The sequence below is a fragment of the Canis aureus genome, chromosome 10 (assembly GCF_053574225.1).
Source record: "Canis aureus isolate CA01 chromosome 10, VMU_Caureus_v.1.0, whole genome shotgun sequence".
NCBI classification, from domain to species: domain Eukaryota; kingdom Metazoa; phylum Chordata; class Mammalia; order Carnivora; family Canidae; genus Canis; species Canis aureus.
The window spans coordinates 30736250-30757464 of NC_135620.1; the positions used below are offsets into that span (position 1 = coordinate 30736250).

The window sequence follows — 21215 nt, forward strand, 5'->3', positions numbered from 1 at the left end:
ACATGCTCTGGAAGGATGAATTTTGTAGCCAAATGAAAAGTCACCAAGCATAATCCCCAAACTAACACTCCTAGTGTGAAAGAAAGCGTTATTGTGCTACAAATCAATGCAGTTAGCTAGCGGAGAAAACTGAGTCAGGCTTGATGTCAACTTCTGCTTTGAGTAATGACTGTTATGTCATTTCAAACTCCTTCTCCTGCACTGTGTGAAATGGAAATTGTGTGGAATTAAATGGTGTAAAGTGAACTAAGAAAACAGACACTGAGGAAGGCCTAAAAGGGAAAGAGTAGTAGCTTGATAGGAAACATAAAGTGACTTATGCATAATCAAGGAAAACTAACTTGAAGAATGAAGGTTACCAGGGTAACCGGAATCATCTGAACCTGCAAAGGAAATGATGATGTAAATAAAATAAAATAGAACGGATTTGTTAAAAAAAAATGAAATGGATAGTCTGATATACTTCTTTTTTTAAAGGACTGATAAAAATGCTGCACATTTTTACAGGATTCACTAGACATTGTGTGACTTGATTAAGATCGCTTTAATATTTCACAAACCTGGAGGCGACTGACATTCACATGCAAACATGGACACAAAGAATGACATGCACCACAGTTCATAAATGATCATCACTGATGACAAAATTAGACACCTTATTGAGTTTCAAAAATGTTTCCACTAGTAGCAGATTGTAGAGGTTGGGGTTGTAGCTTTCACCTGGATATATAGAAATGGCCATGCTAACAGCTTTGTAGTATTTGCCCCAGATCCCCGTTATTCAACCCCTAGCGAACCTACAATCTACTTCAGGTGTAAACATCTTTGTCCACAAATGGGAAATGAAAGCAGGAGAGTGAGCAGATGGTGAAGGGATAAGGAGGGAAAGAAGATGGAAAAAGAAAGAAAGCAGTGACAGGGACAGCACGTCTTAGTTCAGTCGGCCAGCTGAAGTGATATTAATTTAACAGATTCTGTTAAAAATAATCCACCACTAATTTTGATAATTCCTGTATCTTTCCAATGTCTTCTCATTTTTCATGTGATTTACATTTTATTTCTTTGTGATTAATTTTTTAAGAGTATCATGAGAGAGCATCGATGACTCAAGTCTTATGTATACAAATTCCAGCTGGCTAGAAAAACTTGAACTAGCATGCCCCCCAGGGAAGCTTCTGAAGCTGAAAAAGAATGGGGGAGGAGCTCAAACTGGAAGTCTTATTTACATTCTGCTGTCCTGGGACTCTCTGGAAGGTATTAGGCTCTGCAATGGTGACCATCAAGTCAACTCGACATGTGCTTACTTTGTGGACATTTTAGAAATTGTGCAATTTATTGAAAGCCACACAGTAAGTTCCATGATCTCAAATGCCAACTTAACAATGGTTCTGGTAAGTTAAGTAAAAAACTATTTTGCTTCTTCCAGACAATTATTTAGCACAGTGCTATGATAAGTGGTGTCTTAGTGTTTATAGCTTCCAGGCAACTAAAATCTTGATGGAAGATCTCATAAAAATGAGTTGGCTTAGAAGTAGTGCCTCTTTGTTGCAGATATAATTATGTATTTGGACCAAAAAATGTTGAAGCCCATTTCTGAAACTTTTCATACAGATCGTAGGATCGAACTAATTTACATTCTGTAGAGGGAGTAGGTGGGTGACAGTGGTCTAACAATTAAAGGGATCTTATCCAGATGAGGCATCCCCAATGGCAAGAATGAAGATGCAAAGGCACAAGAGACTCAAGGCTTATCTGGTAATGGAAATGGAATGATGTGGACATCCATTACAGTGCTTTAACAGAGAAAATAAAGAGACAAAGATGTTTAGACCTTTTCGAGCGAATCGTGGGAGAGAGTTATTATCATATATGGACTGAGTGGTGGTTTGGCTAGAGAGGGAGGACACAGAGCCAATCAGGGAGGCGTAGGGGACTGAATTACTGCTCAAAGCTGCAAAAAGTAAAGCCAGTTGGAGATGGGAAAAATATTAGTATAACAGCAGTACAAGACCATAATAATCAACCAAAGATGTGATCAACATATTTACTTTGGAAGCTAATTATACAGAGATCCAAGTAAACCTGTACTGACTTATTACCTTCTAAATCAGGATGTATATATCACATGCAAAGATAACATAGCATTCAAGAATCCTTATTTTAGACAAATCAATATGTATCATGTTGCATCACAATTCTAGCACAAGTAAAAATGGCAGAATGGATGTTTCCAGAGGAGGAGAACTTGTGGGATTCTGATGGTACAGGAGAAGGAATTCTAGACTAGAATATGGATAGGAGTTCTCCTTCTGGTTTTGCCATCTACTAATAAGGACAAATCACTTGTTATCAAGAATCTCAATTTTTCATCTGTAAAATAAAACTGCTGAGCTAGGTAACTTCTGGAGTCACCTTCTTCTTTATAACTCTCATTTCTACTTCTGGTAGATAGGACTTCTAAACATAGGGAACAGAGAAGGCTCTCTTGGACACAGTTCTCATGTAAGGGTTCTAAACATTATTGTACCTTTTCTTCGAGCTGGAGGAAGAATTTACTGTCTATAAACTAGAAAGTCTATGCAGTTGAATGATCAACTTTTTGAATTATTTAAGTTCGGTACTATTTTCTTTGGCTAGCGCAAAAGTACGATGTCACAAATTTGAAACAAACATCATCATAAAAGTTATGCTACTTAATAAATCTGGGATAAAACTCCTCTAACATGAAACTCTAGCTCATACCAGGAAATAATCACCAAAGAGCTACTAAAAAATACTGTTAAATAGTTCTCCCCAAACTTCTCCATTGTCCAACCTGGAAACAATTTTATGTGATATCATCAAGCATGTTAGATTCTGAATGGAAAAGTAGACACTAAGGAAACTATGAAATTGACATCACTGTCAATTTTGGCTGGGCAATCTGGCTATTGCTCACAGTATACAAATATTTTTATTAGACAAGTGTTTTTACATTAGCATCATTTGAGGTGCCTTAACACTCTTTTTTTTTTTCCTGGCTGCACACCAGACCAGTTAATTAGAGTCCTGGGGGTATGAACCGGGCATTGATATTTTTAAAGTTTCTTTGCAATGGCTGTCAGTCCAGCAGAAATTATGATGAGGGGCCTGTAACTCATTTATTTGTTTCCATTCAAGAATTATATCAGGATTTATGAGAACGCACTCAGCTTTCTTTTAGTAATACCTTGAATCTGCTTTGATTCTCCATTTAGTGAGCTTTAGCACTTTAGCTATTATCAGTATCAAAGAACTTGAATTGCAGCTCACAGCTGATGAGGACTTGCCAGGGTCATGACCTTATCAGTTGAAAGCTACAAATGGACACCATAAGTGCATTTTAAAGACACACGTTGAATCTGAACAGTGCTTTTGTTTTGAAGCTATGATATCTACAATATATACTGTCAACATGAAAAATGGATGGGTATAGTCACTGAACTCTGCCTCAGTTAAGTTGGAGGAAAAACCATGATGGCTACTTTTAGTAGGTACATATTTATGATAGTAATGTCACGAGAGCTTCCTTTTAAGAATTAAAAGGCATTTAAACTGAGAGGTGCCTTAGAGATTACTTAGTCCAGCCTTTCCGTTTTATACAGGACGATTCTGAAGCCCAGAAGAGTTAAATGACTTTGTACATTAGTCCATCTAGTAAATAAAATATATTTTTAAAAGATTTTATTTATTCATGAGAGACACAAAGAGAGAGGCAGAGACAGAGGCAGAGGGAGAAGCAGACTCCATGCAGGGAGCCTGATGTGGGACTCGATCCTGGGACTCCAGAATTACGCCCTGGGCCGAAGGCAGTTGCTAAACAGCTGAGCCACCTAGGCCTCCCTAGTAAATAAAATCTTAAGTGGTTTTGGCATCTTTCTACTGTTTTAATTCTGGAATGGCGATTATGGTCTTCTCAACCAGGGTGCAAAGTCTTCAGGGGCTGAGAGAGGCAGGTGGGTAAGGTAAATGATTACAGACACCAGGCAGGGCATGGTGAAGGCTTTCACAAACAGACATGCTCATACTCATTCCCTTGCAGCAGGCAGGCTTCTATGGCTGGCTTTCATTTCCCTATTTTCAAGGAAGCTCAAGAAAAAAAATCTCTATTATATTAAAAATAAAAGTAAGCATGAGATGAATGGCAACTGATATTCATTCTCAATGTCAGGGTCATGTTTGGGGCTGCAGTAGATTATGGAGACCTTCTATACGGGCCATGCTATTCAGCTTTAGGAGATATCTTCCAGGTGGAACTGCAGAATCAGACTTAAGTCACGATTTTAGTAGAAACTGCAAACCCAGAGTATGATGTGACATTTCCTCAGTTTTCACTGCTGCCTCAAAATTTTGTTGAAATACAGTGGGAGTCAAAGAAAAGAACTTTGCAGGCCACATATGGCTAACAAAATTGCGGCATCTTTTTTAAAAGAGCAAAATGTTCCTTCTGTTGGTAAATTAAAATCCAAGCAGGTGGAGAGTGACAGCATGCTTGTATCCACAAGTAAACAGACTAGACATCAAGTGTTGTCTGGGGGGGAGCAGTGACAATGTATACATCTCTCATACATACCCTCTGCAAGTTCATTTGTTTCCTCTCCCTTTCCATATTAATTTTATCAATCAGGATAAAAAGGCCCAGAGGGGAAAAGGACTGGATCAAGGTCATCACTATTAGTAAAACTAAGGCTACATGGGGGATTTGATCCCAGAACTTGTCACTTCTTATTTGGGCCACTTTTCATTATGCCATACTGCCTCTTACACCATTGAATGCTCGAGAAGAGTGGTGCCATGTACATAAGTATGGGCCTGTGAAAATGTCTGGGGTATTATGCTCTGACACACAGATGTGATGAGCTATTATGCTCAGAGTAAACCATCATAAACCATCCTCATAAACCATCCTCAGTTAGAGAAAACTAAGTGTTAATAGTAGCTTCATTTGAAGGCAAGCCTGTTCAGTGGTGGGGACGGGGGAAGAGGCGCTCCTATACATACCAGTCACCTCATGTCAACATTTTGTGAGTTTACATGAACACGTAACTAAAGATACACTAAAGGTATACATTCAAAATGTTAAAAACTGTAGTAGTATTTGGCAGATTTTTTTTTTTTTTTTTTTTTTTTTATTTGGCAGATTTTTTAAAAATCTGCAATTTACAATGTTTTTGCCTTCTGAATATTGTTCTTTTTTTACTAAGTAATCTAATTGACATTATCTTCAAATATCTACAGAGAAATGTCTATCAAATACTTGCTTTATTTTGGCAATGTTAACATCTTGCATTTAATGCCAATAACCACTTTATAATTATTTTGCTAAGTAGAGCTGCTGAGGTCACTAATAGTGGTAGAACATTTACGAGATGATTTTTTTCTGTTAGGATATATGTGTGATGATTCAACAATACTCTCTTCATGGTTCTCCTTTCCAAACAAAGGCGAGATAAAGTCTAGAGAACAATTTGTGGTCATGGAGCAGGGAGAAAATAATTTGTTCATCAAATCAATGATGTTGCTCTGATAAAAATATATTTAACTAAGTTAACAGCCACAGAGAGAAACTTAGCTTATAAACTATTGGTCAGATTTTAATATAATTTATGCACTATTTAGAATACCCTGAGTGAAATATTTAAATTTGTTTCACAAATGAATAATGAATTAAAGGCAAAAGAGAACATTGATTTATAAGATCTAATTGGTACTTGGCAGAACAATAATGACAATTTGACTTAATCCATGACCAGGATCATCATTAAGGGAAGATGTTCCAATCTTTCACATTTTCAGGTAAGCACTGGAGAGCATAAATAAGACTCATTTTTACGGAGGATTTCTCAGAATACAGAATTTGAACAAACCATGTTTCTTTATATCAGAGATTTACTATTTCTATTCAATGAGCCAAGATTTTTTAAATATAAAGAACACAGATGGTGTTCCTAAGCAAGATCATATATGTAAGTTTCTTACAGTATAAAAGGTGAAGATAAGTATATATAAAAAATGGATTTTGTTAGCATTGATCCAATTAATAGCACTAATGGATCAGAAGAGATGCCTCAAAAGCTTTTAAAGCCCATTCAGCTGCTGTGCAGACATTTCTGCTGCTGATACTGCTATTTCTGATTAGACAAGTTTTTGCCAGTTTGTTACTGTTTCCCACAGCCCATCAATCACCTAGCATCCATGTATGCTTTAGGGCAAAACATATTAAGGTCATCCTCAGAATGAAAATGAGGCTTTTATGTTGTAACATCTGATCATCAATTTTTAAATTTCTTTTCTTAAAAGGTGCAAGTACAAATCCTAGAATTTTTTGTTGTTTTTGTTTGAAGGTGTGTGTGTGTGTGTGTGTGTGTGTGTGTGTGTTTGGTGGGGGTGGGCAGAGAGAGGGATGTGAGATGGAGGGGCAAATACTAGAAGAAAGAATTTCACAGGAAAAAAATAACATTTCTGGTGGTAATTGACGAGGCAACCAAAAGGCCGCAGAGAGGAAGAATTTTGTAGGCACAGAGAAAGGTGGTGACTGGATTACTATATGATGCTATTAGCTACGTGTTTCCTTACACCTTTGTACTAGAAAGCAAGTTTATTTCTCTGAGATGCTGAAATTCTAAGTTTGCTTTGTTGGGATAAGATAGATATATGAACACACATCAGTAGCTTCTTTGGTTTTCTTATATATCATCTTTTGATGATACTATATTTATTTTAGTCATTCTATCCAATGCTAGAGGCCAAGGCTCAGAGAGGCTGCCACACTGTAAGTAAAAGCTTTTTACAGTATTTCAAAAAAAAAAAAATCTGTAATTGGTAATCTCTATCAAAATGGCAAATGTGCCTACCCTAGGACCTTGTACTTGCATTTCCAGGTGTCTAACATCTGAAGGTAGCAACAAAGATGTGAAAAAATGTGAGCTCAGTACTGTTCACTGCAGTATTATTTGCAAGAGTAAAATATGGAAAATAGCCTCCATTAATAACGAATGAGTCAATACATTTTGTGTTGTCCATAGAAAAGAATAACATCAATACCACTGGCTGCTAAGAAGGAGATAAAGCCTAAACGCTAACTTGGGAAAAGGTCTATGTTTATGTAGTTAAATGTTAAAACAGGAAATTTTATGTATATGCACCTGTTTGTCTGTCTATATCCCTACTACATGTTTTTATCAATTGAAGAACTGTAATATACATATGAAAAAAAAATCTGAAAAGGATAGGCATGGGGCTGTATATGGTAACTATTCCTGAAGGGTAAATTTGGAGTAGTTACAGGAAATCTTTTACTTGTATTTTAAATATGCCTCTTCTTTTCTTTTTTTTTAAAGATTTTTAATTTTTTTATTTATTCATGAGAGAGAGAGGCAGAGACATAGGGAGAGACACAAGCAGGCTCCATGCAGGGAGCCCGACCTGGGACTCGATCCTGGGACTCCAGGACTATGCTCTGGGCCGAAGGCAGGTGCTTAACCACTGAGCCACCCAGGGATCCCCTGCCTTTTCTTTTCTAAAAGTGCTTTTTTCACCTTTTCCAATCTATGAATATTTTCAAACATATAAAATATTTACTAAAATGAACACCTGTGTAGCCACAACCCATGTACAACAATTGTTAACATGCTTATTTTCTATTTTACACAATTCCCCCCAATAAACATGTCTTGCTTTTGTAATTAAGAAAAATAATTATTTGAGGTACGGGTTATAAGAAGACTTGGAAATTTTTTAGACAAAAAAAGAACTTTCCTCCAAACCTAGGGTAATGGATACATTTCACTTATGTTTAACATGTAACTCACCTATCAACTCATCTTAATGCATACCCAGCTACTCCTGCCTACAAAGATACATGAAGATTAATAGAGGTTTCTTTTATTTTTTTAATTTTTAAAAAAGATTTTATTTGGGCAGCCCCGGTAGCTCAGCGGTTTAGCGCTGCCTTCGGCCAAGGGCCTGATCCTGGAGACCCAAGATCGAGTCCCATGTCGGGTTCCCTGTGAGGAGCCTGCTTCTCCCTCTGTCTATGTCTCTGCCTCTCTCTCTCTCCCTCTATGTCTCTCATGAATGAATAAATAAAATCTTAAAAAAAAAGATTTTATTTATTCATTTGAGAAAGAGTGTGGGTGAGAGAGAGCACAAGCCAGGGGAGGGGTGGAGGGAGAAGGAGGAGCAGACTCCCTACTGAGCAGGGAGCTAAATGAGGAACCAGATCCCTGGATCCTGGGATCAAGACCTGAACTGAATGCAGATGCTTAACTGACTGAGCCACCCAGGTGCCCCAATAGAGGTTTATTTTAAAATCATCTTTTAATAAGTGATTATTTTTCTCTTCCTCTGCAGAACTTAAAGACTTGCAAAACTTGATTAGCAGTTAATAAATCTAGCATATTCTTTTACAATATCTCTTCTCTCCTTTTCTCGTTTTATTTCATTTTCTATTTGAGGTGATAAGTCTACCTTACTAACTAAATGATACCTTCTTATATACTTAGTACACTAATTCTGTAGGTCATGGGTGATACAAACAATGGCATTTGAATTGCATGTTTCACAATACCAATAACTGTTGACTAATTATTGCCAACTATATTTTTTTAATAGGCTTAGTAGTTTAGGTTCTAAATACAACTTAGTTGAATACTGCCGACTCCGACAGTATCCTGGCTAAAAACACATTCATGGAAATACACATAAGCAGAGGCACCACCTGTTCTTGGGAAGATGCTCGTCTTCCTCATCCTGTTCAGCTGCTTGAATGCAGTGTTTCACAAATACAGTGACAAGGTTGTCATCCAAAATTTATAAAATGTGCTAAAGCAGTGTTTTTTTCACATCCCACACCTTGCAAAGATGGTTTTACTGAAGACAACTGGTTTCTCTGCATTTACTTTGTGTCTTACTGGAGAGACAGTGGACAGAAATCTGATTTCCCTTTCCTGACCCAGCGATAAGTATATCTGTGGTACCAGAGTGAAGGGTATATTTCTTCGAAGTATTTAAACTTTCAAGATACTGTATATGTATGAAACTTGGAATGCATTTTCAATACATTTGGGGTATGGGGTAGGACTGAGGGAAAAATGTCTGCCTCCTTATATTCTAGGTTCTTCAACAAGAATAAATACTTAAAAAGTAAAAGTAAATAGATTTTCATTCATGAGTTTTTTTAAAGAAAAGTAGATTTAATAGAATTAGTGAACTAAATGCTGTGCTTCCTTTACCTTCTGAAATACCTACTGAATTTCAAATGGAAATGTTTGTTTGGCATTTTTATCTCCCCCAACAGATCCATCAGAAGTGGAAGTGAATTTGATTTCATGAACAAGTTCAGGTGCTAGGGGCTGATATATGAATCAGAGATTTTTTATTTCATTGAAAGTCATTTGTTTGGAGTGAAGATGTGGATGGTTAATTCCCTCCTTATGCATACCATTAATAAGAATGTCATATTTTATATTTGTGGATAAACGATTATACTTCCAAAGGTATGAGGTATACAAAAGCACATTGTAGACACTGAAAGGTTTAAAATCCAAAAATTTAGGAACATCATATCATTTACTGCGCAACACCTACTAAAGGGTCATTTTATGGCATTATCCAGGAAAGCCCTTGATTATTTGTGAACAAGAGGAGAGGAAAAAGCACAAAAAGTTATTTGGTTAGAAACCCTACCTTCTGCTCTCATCCTATTGGCAAGTAATTAAGGCAATTTGTAGCCATTGCTGAGAATCTATACTGGCTGAAGCAAATGGTCACATTTTTATGAATTTCACATTAACACCTGAGTCTATTTTCTTTGTAAACTGATGAAATTTTCAGGACAGCCGGTCACATCACTGAGCTTGGGAGGCAAATAGACTGTTTCAACAAATCAAACTCAAGCAGATTGCTTACCTGAGCTAAAAGGCACAACACAGTGCTTCCCCAGTGAGCAGATGTGCTAGGATCTTAGGACAATTTTTCCTATTCTAGTCTTTCTTTATTAAATCTCCTTTCTTCCTCTTTATTCATTTGGCCCACTTTCTTCCATTACTCATTTGATGTAATGAGTCTAACCTTACTTAGACGATACTATCTATAAACTTAGGCCTCCATTTTAATTTTGTAAAGCTATTGATGAGATAAGCAATGTCCCTTCAATGGCAACATTCATTATCCTTTCCATGGACTTCTAGGAAATGTAAAGGGCTCTCTCCATAAATAGATCTAATATTCCCACATACACTGGGAAATTAGATTTGATTTGACCATATTTGCAAAATTGATTTGACCATATTTGCAAAATTGCCTATAAAAGTGAGAAGTACTTATAGACAGAGATCTCTTGGCTGAAGTCACTTCTATTCCCTTGTTTGTAGTTGCCAGCACTCTGCTAACAATCCTTTCTACACAGCTCCCATTCATACTTCCTATTTATGCTTGGAAACATTCTTTGTTGGTGCTGGAGTAGATGAGGGATAGTATTCCTACTGGTTCTTTTCTTCTGGGACTGTCTCCGACCTTCCACTCACCATATACTATGCTTCTGTCACTGCTAGAAGACTAAGGTTGTTTCCAGTATAGATCACACTTCACATAAAAGCAGGAGGAGATGAGGGCAGGGCCGAGCAGCAAGGTACTGAGTAACAATCATTTACTCTACTTCCACAACATGCTACTCTTATAAAGAAATCCTGTAGCACATTATCTCTGGCTTTTAGGTCCTCTCTGCACTGGTTTGGCCAAGTTAAAAAGTACATGAATTCCCGGGTCCATTATTAAGAAATTGCCTGTAGCTTAAAAAAGTCAGCACAGTAGTATTTCAGAAAGTGAACCGAAAAGGTTTACTACAGTAATTCAATTCATCTCTAGTTGCCTTAATGGAGTACTAGATAGAGACTCAACAGGGAGCATCTGAGAGACTACAATGATCCCAGAGGACTGCGTAAGTTTGTTCAGTCATCATCACATGTGAGTAGTCTATACTTATCAGCCCTTTAAAAAATACATACAAGAGATTTTTGGCTACATGAACATTTTCTTCTACCTTTATGCTGTTGGAGGTATATCTTTGCTTTTTAAAAGCAAAGATATATATTTTTGTATAGCTACTTTGAAAATTCCAGGTGCTTCTTTCAACTGAATTGTTACTAGTTACTGTGATACACCTACACATAAAAGAGAAAATATGCCAAATACAATAAGTTGTATTTTCAATTCAAAGTGATTCATTGCAAATGTGTACTTTAATAAACTTGTGGTGTGTCCTACTGTGAGTGAGGACATCCATCTGACACATTTGCCAACAATCTGGAGAACAATAACACAACCAAATTTTAATTACTTCTTAGATCAGTTCTTTACTTTCTTAATTATTATTAGGTATTATAACAGTGTCACTTGGTTTTATGTTTTGAGATCTCCTTGCCACTTATTATTTTCCATTCATTTTGTATAAATGAATTTATTTGAAAGAAAGCAAAATAGAGCTGGCCTCGAATTAATAATACTGTACAAAATGCCCCTCAGTGGGAACGACAGGTTTGCTCTGTTGAAGCACTTAATGTTCTTTAGGAAACAAGTGTATTTTTACTATCCTCAATCACTTTATGTGTCTCCCCATAAGAAACCTAAATTTGTGGTGACATGCAGTATAGGTTATATTTGAAAAGAAACTCACTTTGTCTCACTTTCTTTCCCTCTTATCCTCTCCCTTTCTTCAGTGTAACACAGACACAAATTAATAGGAAAATATAAAATAAATCTATTCTTTCCCAATGGTATGAATGATGCAGTGTCCATCCATCCATCCATCCATCCATCCATCCATCCATCCATTCAGTCATTCACTTTACAAGATGAGAAACTGAATTCTTGCCAAACAAGTGTCAATAAAAATAATGAGCTATGTTAACTCTCCAAATGGTAGATATTCTTGCAAGATTATAGTTTTTCCAAACTATGAAGACGAATTACACATTTTCTCATGACTATCCCACCTCAGATTTGCAAAAAGAACTTTGTTTCCTTTCAAGACTTACGTTTGGTGAATATCAATAATATTACAATTAAAAAAGCAGGATAAACAAAATTGTTCTAAATAAAGTGATGCATTTATCTCTTAAGGCAGTATCAGTTGGCCAAAAAACATTCAATAAATACTGTATCATGGGCAAGATGAGTCCTGCCTCTTACCTGGTGTTTGAAAATTAAGGCGCCTCAGTTCTACTGGGTCTGTTGGATGGTGTGAAGGGACTTCCTTACTGTTGGGTATGCTGCTCTTTCTAGAATCAGACTCTGCCCTCTTCCTATAGGGAGAAAATTAAGGTGTAAGAATAAAATAAGAAAATAAAAACAATCAAAACATTTACAAAGCAGATAGTCATGCAGCCCCCTCTTCCTCCCAAATTTCTGCTTTAAAACCATTTGACAGGCCAGCTTTGTGATCTTGTTCAGGTTGCTTTTCTTTTCTTGCCCTAGACTGTTTCCTTAAGTCTAAAATTTTTGTTTAAGAAAATGATCTCAAAGTCCTCCTTCAGCTCTAGAATTAAATTCTTCCTTGCCTCTGCCTTTAGGCTTTAAAGGGGGGTTGGAGAGATATGCTTGAGTCCTCCTTCAGCAAATCTCCTTTATCCACTGGTTCAATTTGTGAGGAACAGGGCAGTGTACCCCTAATAGCCAATACTAATGGAGCCAAGAATGTGGTTTCCAGGGAGAAAACCTCTGAAAATACTGAGCCTCAAGCTGAAGAGCAAAATCCATACCCCTTCATTCCTCTTTCCAAGATTATATAACTGATAGCTACATAGTGGACCCGCATTGGATTTTCCCATCAGGCAGACATACATTAAGTGTGTTCTAAGATTCCAAGTTAGCCTAACACCTGGAAGGAGAATTAGCACTATGAAAGACCAACATCCTTTTTCTCTTTCAAGTTAAAAAAAAATAGTGTTGGCTGTTTATGGTGTTAAACTATGACTAATATTTCATTAATGAAAGTCAATCACAGAAAGATCAGAGAAAAAGTAATTTCACCTACTGGGTAGTCTCACTCTTCCAATGATTATTCAGGGCATAGGAACCATTAATATAACCATTAATATAACCTCCTTGTTATAAGTAATTCTTCTCACAATTCATTTCCTCTTTGTTTTAATTACTATCTACTACTTTTATTAAATACCTTTGTTTAGGGTGTGATAATGAAATATTAACAAATGTCTATGCAAGAAATGTCAGGATTTTTTTTCCATAAGATTTCTTACCCATTGTTTTTCAACTCTCCCAAAACACAGGGTGTTACCTGTTTTCTTTAAGGTTAAACTAGATTAAAAACTGAAGAAATGGAGATCTTTTCAAGTAGTGTCTTATTCTGTATTTATTTATTCAAATACTGATTCCAACAATCTCCAGGCTACAGTTATAATCCTAGCATCTCACCCCTGTTCAAAACAAAGGCATTCTTCTTTGGAGAAAGGGGCACAGCAGTATTGAGGAATACTCCCTTCTCTTTCTGATATGACTGTCGCACAGCTCATTAGCGTTGCTGTGGCAATGGGATCTCATTCAGTGCCACCCGGGTCATTCCATGGTTAGCCAGAGGGCTCCTGTTAAATAGCCTTTCTTTCCATCTCTGCTCATCTGTATAAAATAAAACTAACCAGGGGATGAAGGGAAGATTGATGCAAAGGGAAAATACACTTGATTTGCTCAAGTGCAACGCCTTCAGCAAAACGGCATCAATGGAATGAATTTTCTTGGGTGAGTCCTGTTAGACACCCTCCTCTCTCAGAACCTTGGATTAACCTGTCTCGGGATTTCCTGTTTCTATCTAAAGGTGTCAGGTATAGCCTGAGGACAGAATGCATGGCGAGGCTACACTACCTATCACAGGTGAGCAGTGAAACTGAGGCATGCTGAAGGAACCAGCAGTTCCAGTTGTCTGGAGTGGAGAATGAGAAGGGAAGGAAAAGCTGAGCTAAGGTCTGGCAAGAAAGACATGAGAAGAAAGAGGAAGAGCGGCTAGGAAGACCGTGTGAAGGAGGACATGGTGATCAGTTTTAGAGTAGAAAACGTCCCTATGATTAGGCTGTGGGTGTTTTCCTCACAGGGATTCATTTGACCACCAAAGCTACAGAATCTAAAGGGCCTAAGGAAATGCCATTGACTGCTAGCAGGTCAGTCCCCCCAGTCACAAACACATGCCTGGTCTCACTTCAGGGAACCCTAGTGGCCCTTCTTAGGTTCGTTTTTCTTTGCCACACGAATGGGCACAGATATGTTTCTTTACTGATGTGCCAGACCTAATGATTCAAACCTGGATTTTTATTCTTTCTCCAAGTGGCTCCACTGTCATCCCTATAGGACTATGGAACCAGATGTAGAAATATCTGGGCAAGGAAACTAGGTCACTCCTGCACGTACTGTGGGACATACTCCTTATCTTCTTTTTCACTGAGGCCAGGCTGAGTGATGAAGAGACAAAGGGACAGAAAAGAATACTCTTTAAAGCAACTGACTCTGTTTCTCTAGTGCCAGGTCTCACTTCACAGTGCTAGGAACATCACATCTTGTTGCTCAGATGAATCTCAAAACCCAGAACTTGAGACTAAAATTGAAATTTATACTTGTGATAAAGTGAGGGGGGGTGACATTTAATTACTACCTTCTCCCCCACTTTACCTCTCTAAATAAATGACCTCCAAGATCTCAGACTCCAAACATCCTAGCCATCTCAGAAAACCAGCTGTTTAAATTTTGTTTTGCTCAGTTTAGTTCTGGTGATCACAACATGGATAATTCTGGCTGCCCACACTTTTGTCACATTATTTTTAAACACAAATGTGCCAAAGTGGTTGTTTTCCAACATAGACGATTTCTAAGAAATGTTTGCAGGATGCAGAGTTTGGTCATCATTGGTAATAATGCTAAAGAGCTTCAAAAATAGAATTTACTGCCATACAGTATTAAATGGCATATGATGACTTAAATCAGGCCCAACATGAACATACTTAGTCACATTTTTCCTTTGTTTTCAGAGGTCTCATTATTCTCATTTTCAATTAAGAAAAAAACAAATAGTGACTCCAAAATGATTTGAATTTTGCCTTGCTATTTTATTTTTTCTATTAAGATTATAAAGCCCTATTGTAAGTTTATTTCCTGCAGAAAGAAATATCTACTGTGTGCAGGAGTTAAATGAGTGAAAAGGCAATGCAAAGTCACATGACATTTCAGATATGGTAGAAACTGCTAGTAGTATAAAAACATGTAGTGGTTTGGGATGTGGATCATGTATAACAAAAATGCTACTCTGTGGCCTAAAAGGATTTTTATTTTCATTTATTCTCAGCTGGCTCTCATCTATGGACAAAGTGGGAGGGAATCTACTTAGAATAAAGAGATTCAGACATGGGTCAAGGCTTTTGGAAGACAGATATATTTATCTGAAATCCCTACTATTAATATTCAAAGAAGTCAGTTCAAACACTTTATGATTCTGATGCCTTTAAGAATGTAACCCCACTCTGCCATTACTGGTGTGTATCTTCTTGGGGAAGTCAACTATAATGCTTCTCACTCTCTTCACATACGTAAGAGAGGAAGATGCTTAGGAGATGACATCTAGGTTAAATGTTGTAATTCTTTAAAAGTTGAATTGTTTTATTTATTTTTATATTTGTAAAGAATAAAATGTTAAAGGAAATTTCTAAGTCCTTCCATGTATACATTAGATGTATGCATTGGCAAAGTTACCCACATATGACTTAGGTAATTCTAAACCATAATACATAAATTAAAACATCATTTAATTAAAAATATTATAAGCTCATTTTTAGTATCTTGAATATTCAATAAGTGTTTAATTAGTGGTTCTGAGAAAAAAAAGAGCGAACTCTTTCATCTTAATGTAACCAGAAGGCACTGATGATGTTATGAAATGTGAACGATATTAATGGGAAGGTAAATCTCTGAGTATACTAAGTGGGTTCAAAGTGTTTTGTGTTTTGACTATGAAACAAACCAAAAAACAAACCTACTTAGATTAATGGCAACTAGTGATATAAAAAAAAAAAAAACAAAACAAAAACACAAAGCACCCTATAGAAGTACTGACTTTCTTACGAGTGAAAGTGTAATATAACTTGCTGACCAGTGTTAAGTGATTTTAGGCAAAATAATACAGCCATGGTTCTCAAACTTTAGTATGCAAATCGCCTGGGAGGGTTTAATAAGCTGTAGACTGTTGCACTCACACCCAGAGTTTCTGAGTCACTAGGTCTGGGGTAGGGAGTCCAAGAATTTTTATTTCTCTCAAGTTTCTAGGTGATGCTGATGCTTCTGCTGCTGGTCCAGGGAACAAGCATTGGGAACTACTGGAATATAGCTTGGGAAGGAAGGCAATTGAGATGAGCACTGAGATCCTTTTCTTAGTTTAAGTTTTATCAGAAATGTGTATCTATTGATACTGATATGATAGATAGATAGATAGATAGATAAGTAGATAGATAGATAGAGATAAAAGTTAGAAAGGTAGAAAGTTAGATTGGATCAGTCATTCAATAATCACATACATAGGTAGTCTTACCATTATTATTATTATTATTATTATTATTATTATTATTGCTACGACTACTGCTGGTGCTATTATTATTTGAGTCTGGAAAATGTGAAAAATAATTTGGAATTATGTAAGAGTTTTCACAAAGGCATGGCCACCAATATTTGCAGGATATGAAAGTGCCTATAGTGTTCCTGTATCAGAAGGTAACCTCAGATCAAACTTAAAAATTGGTCTTGCATAGAAACAAACAAAACAAAACAAATGTCTTATGGGACACCTCACATTTCTGTTCTGTAGACACATTAACACATACAAATGCTCATTAAAACAAAACTCAGACTGGTTTCATTACCTTATAAATTTGAATGATTTATTTCTTTTTATATAGACAAACTAATTTATTTCCTCCAGAATCATTTTAATCCCAATCATTTTAATATTTTCTATATCTAGGCTTTATCCAACTTCCACTTGCCAGTCCATACCTTTTATATACAACCTCCACTCTCACCCCCTCAATACTTCCAAAGGCTACTGGTATCTATAACTAAGCATTAAAGGGATTTGTTTCTCTATGCCTCACCTGTCAGGTTTACTGCTCCATTTTAATGCAGCAAAAAAAGAAAAAAGAAAGGCTAAATGTTAGTTGGCTAATGGTAACAAGAGCAACTATGACAATCGAGATTTAAGAAACACTGCTCACAGGCAGGGACACATCAACTGACACACATTAGGAAGTGACAGTATATCAAAATTTTAAAGGCCTCTAATTATGAATTAAATGGAAGACATGAGGATATATAAATAACTAAAGCATTTTTGTGCATGTGTTAATGTCACATTCACTTTTATCCATCAATCTACATAATATTGCCACAATTAATCATATCCCAGAAAATGCTTAATGGTAGAAATATAATATGATTCTTACAATACATGCTATGAAGAAACTACTTATGTACTTAATGGGAATACAGCATAATTCCAGGTAAGAAATTCGGTCATCCAAAACAAAATCTTCAGTTAAGAGGTATGTTATTCCTTTAATGATACAAAATACCTGCAAATTGTGTTGAACTGCACAAAAATGTGCACAATGGTATAATACACTATGAAGTAATAAAGTGGCAAAAGTGATTTCTTTAAACTCCTTTTGACAAGTAAGGTTATCATAAATCATTTTTCCAATAAGAGATCAAATACATTTTCAGTTTTGGGAAAAGTAATACTCATCATTATAAATCTGCAGACCATGACCCATCTATACTGCTGGGCTAATCCTGAAAGTATTCTATTACCAGCCATTGACATGACATATTTTTCAAGTCAAAGAGGTGCTGCTGTCTGTGAATACATCTAGCTCATGTGATAATATGTGGATTGTTTAGATAACGATGTTCTTTATGCAGAAAGTAAAACTTTTACCTAAAAAAAAAAATTAATCTAAATAATCTCCATAGTGAGGAGAATTGCAAAGTATTTGGTGAGTTCTCAAATCCAAAATAGAGACCGTAAGTCTGCCTTAATACCAATGAAATATATAGACCCAAGTTGCTAAAGAATCTTAGCTTTAAGATAATCCAGTCTATCTCCTTTCAAAAATACAAAATCCACATTTAAATTGTACAAACACACGCAGACAAAGTGAAAAATGAAAATGATATCAAACACACTGGCTAATTCTTTGTATTCTTAATTTTACAATGATTTACCTAGTGCCCCAGGTTTTAACAATCCAACATATGTGTTTCTAACTTGCTTATCTTTTTTTTTTTTTTAAATGGGCTCCATGTCCAGCATGGAGCCCAACACAGGGCTTGAACCCACAACCATGAGATAGAAACTTGAGCTGAGATTAAGAGTTGGACGCTTAACCAACTGAGCCATCCAGGCACCACTAGCTTGTTCATTTTTAATCAAGGAGCTCTTTAGTGAATCAGTTGTAGGAGAATCTATTTTTTGGATGGAAGAGAACTACTTAATGAGTTATCAGTTTTGTGTATTAAAAGGTTGAGTATTCTGCTGAACAAATGCATAGTTAATGTGTGATTCACTCCCTCTTCCACAGAAATGTCAGACCCACCACATACAGGGGTATATTTAGTGCAAGTATCTGAGTTTGAGGACTTTGAGTCCTTGACATACAGTTTAGTGGGGGTAAGAAAGACAGGGGAAGGGGCAAGCCCAGTAATGTGGTGGTTCTGTGACATAGATAAGCAACAAGTGCTCTGAGAGCACAGACAAGGGAACAACCCTAGGGCAACCTGAACTAGTAGAACAGGGCAAAACGGGGACACCCAGGAAGGCTTCTTGTTTAGGAGGTGGCATCTTAGATTACTTCTAAGGGATGTTTTAGAGTTAACCAGGCCAAGAAAAGAAGGCTGGGGAGTCAGAGGTATACGGAAGGATCTACTCAAAGGCCAGCAGGCAGAATCAAGTGGCATTGTCTGGAGCAACTAGGTTCGGCAGCATATTCCTCCGCAGCATCTCAAAATATTCTGATCTATATTTCTTTCTTTGATGACATCTTGGAAATATAGGTAAAGTTGATACAAAAAGAGTAGACGAAGGAGGCACAGTCCACAAAGAGCAGCTAATGTTGGAACTGGGGGAAGAGCTGAAAAACCTGCAGTCTGTGTTTTAGCCCCATCTGTCCCATGGCTTTCATAATCCACAGGTCGGGATGGGAATTATTTACTCTGTCCATAATTCCTATTTAGGTGAGACCATGACTAACGATTTTGTTGAGATAGTGCCTTAGATCTTTCCAATCTCCTAATCCATATTTCCTTTTTTTTCCGTAGCGCATAATAAATACTTCTCATTCATTTGAAATGCTTTTCTGTATAGTCAAGCTAACATTTTATTTTCAAATATCTCTATATAATAATTCCTGGACTGTTCTAGAACTAATGACCAGAAAGGCTTACACATGGAATAAGTATACAAGGTAGATGGATATCTAACTGTTCATTTGCTTTATGGACTCTTCTTTTTTGTGGGGTGGATGGATGAAGGGCAAACTGGAGTCATATTTAAAAAACATACACACACCAGAGGCAGAAATAATATAGCAATAATTATATTACTTGGTTTTTTATGTTGTCAGATTATAAAACATTACTATTAAAAAGGTTCAATTATCTAGTCTACCCACTTACTTTATAAATGAGGAAACTGAAGCCCAGAGTGATAGCATGACTTTCTACCCAGTTAGCTACCTAGTCACAAAGGTAGGACTCAGGTTTCCTGATTCCTGATTTTCTGGTTAGTGTTTTTCTAAACCCTGTTACCATCTTATCTCTGTAATTTACACTTTGAAATCTTGTATATATCACATATAGAGAACAAATTAGAAAGAAATCAGAGGGCAAGATAATTCATCACTGAAGGCCTACCAAATATATTTTAATATTCTGATGAGTCAGCAGGTATTTTAGGGTCCTTACAAAGCCTCAATTGATGTTGTTTTGTCATTGATTATCAATGTATTTAGCTTTACAAATTGAGATTAAAACTAAAGTCAAATAAATATAGTGCCGGATAAAAGAGTACACTAATTCCACATCAATATACTTAACAGGAATAATCTCAGCTTCTTGACACGGATCTATAAAATATGCTTCTTTATGTGAACAAACCATCCATGGCTACAGACCTACTCCTAAGGCAAGTAGTTTTGTAGGCAGGAGTGTGTGATAAGTGGGATTATCAAGATAATATGAGTTAATAATTTTTAATAATAATAATGATAATAATAATGATATATTTAATTCTGAGTCATTACCAATGACCTATGTATAAACTGAAAGGCACCTAAAAAGAGAGATGAAGTATTTATTATATAATTAACTTTGCTCAGAATCCAAGCTATAAAAGACACTATTCATTGCCTACAGAAGATTTCCTCTTGAACCGCCTCATGATAATCAAGAAGGACATTGTTGGGTCTACTTGAATTTCAAGTCAGGAATGTTCTTTACTGCTGAAGCAAGCATTTCTATTTCAGAAACGCTTCATGGGCCTTCAGATGGTTGGCTAAATATACTTAGCATTCGAAGATGTGTGCATTTCCCAACAATTGCATTAGACGATGCTTACATATGCACACACTAAAATGCAACTTTATTTTAACAGAGTCATAAAATCTTTAAATGTGACGCCTCTTTTTGCAGGCTTAGAAAAAAAATATACCCAAGTTGATTTTTTCCCCAAGCACATGCACATGAGGCGAGAAACAGTTAATTATAAATCTTTAAAAAACTATCAAGGTTATAATCCTCTCTTCACATTTACATAACTCACAAATGCCATGCACATCTCTGTTAAGTGACATGACTTAATGATAGCCAGATATAGCCAAATGAAACACAACTTAAAAAAATACAGCAAGTATTTTGTTCATTTGAATAATCACAAAATGTCATGTGCTATGGTCCAGAAATGCAACCATCAGCAAGCACTTTCTGATTTGACTCCCATAGTAGGATTTGGCCACCTAAATATACATCACAGAAAACAATGATAATTCTACTTTAAATCTTTAATTATTACATTCTCTTCTGGTAATAACTGTAGCACATGAACAGCAAAGGGTACCAGGTCCTGCTTGGACTCACTCAGGATTTGTTATTGTTCT

At 36.4% G+C, this 21215-nt stretch overlaps 1 protein-coding gene across 38 annotated transcripts in view; it reads right to left on the reverse strand.

The window, feature by feature from the left end:
- Positions 1-21215, reverse strand: part of PTPRD (protein tyrosine phosphatase receptor type D) — a 2191141-nt gene that overhangs the window by 111868 nt on the left and 2058058 nt on the right. For 19 of the 38 annotated variants that reach the window (XM_077911920.1, XM_077911938.1, XM_077911933.1 and 16 more), the window contains 3 exons: positions 17160-17174; positions 12208-12320; positions 342-383 (listed from right to left, as the gene is read on the reverse strand). In XM_077911920.1, coding sequence (XP_077768046.1) covers positions 342-383; positions 12208-12320; positions 17160-17174 — 170 coding nt within the window. The remainder of the gene's footprint in view (positions 1-341; positions 384-12207; positions 12321-17159; positions 17175-21215) is intronic. The other 19 variants (XM_077911940.1, XM_077911957.1, XM_077911941.1 and 16 more) reach the window with 5 other exon arrangements.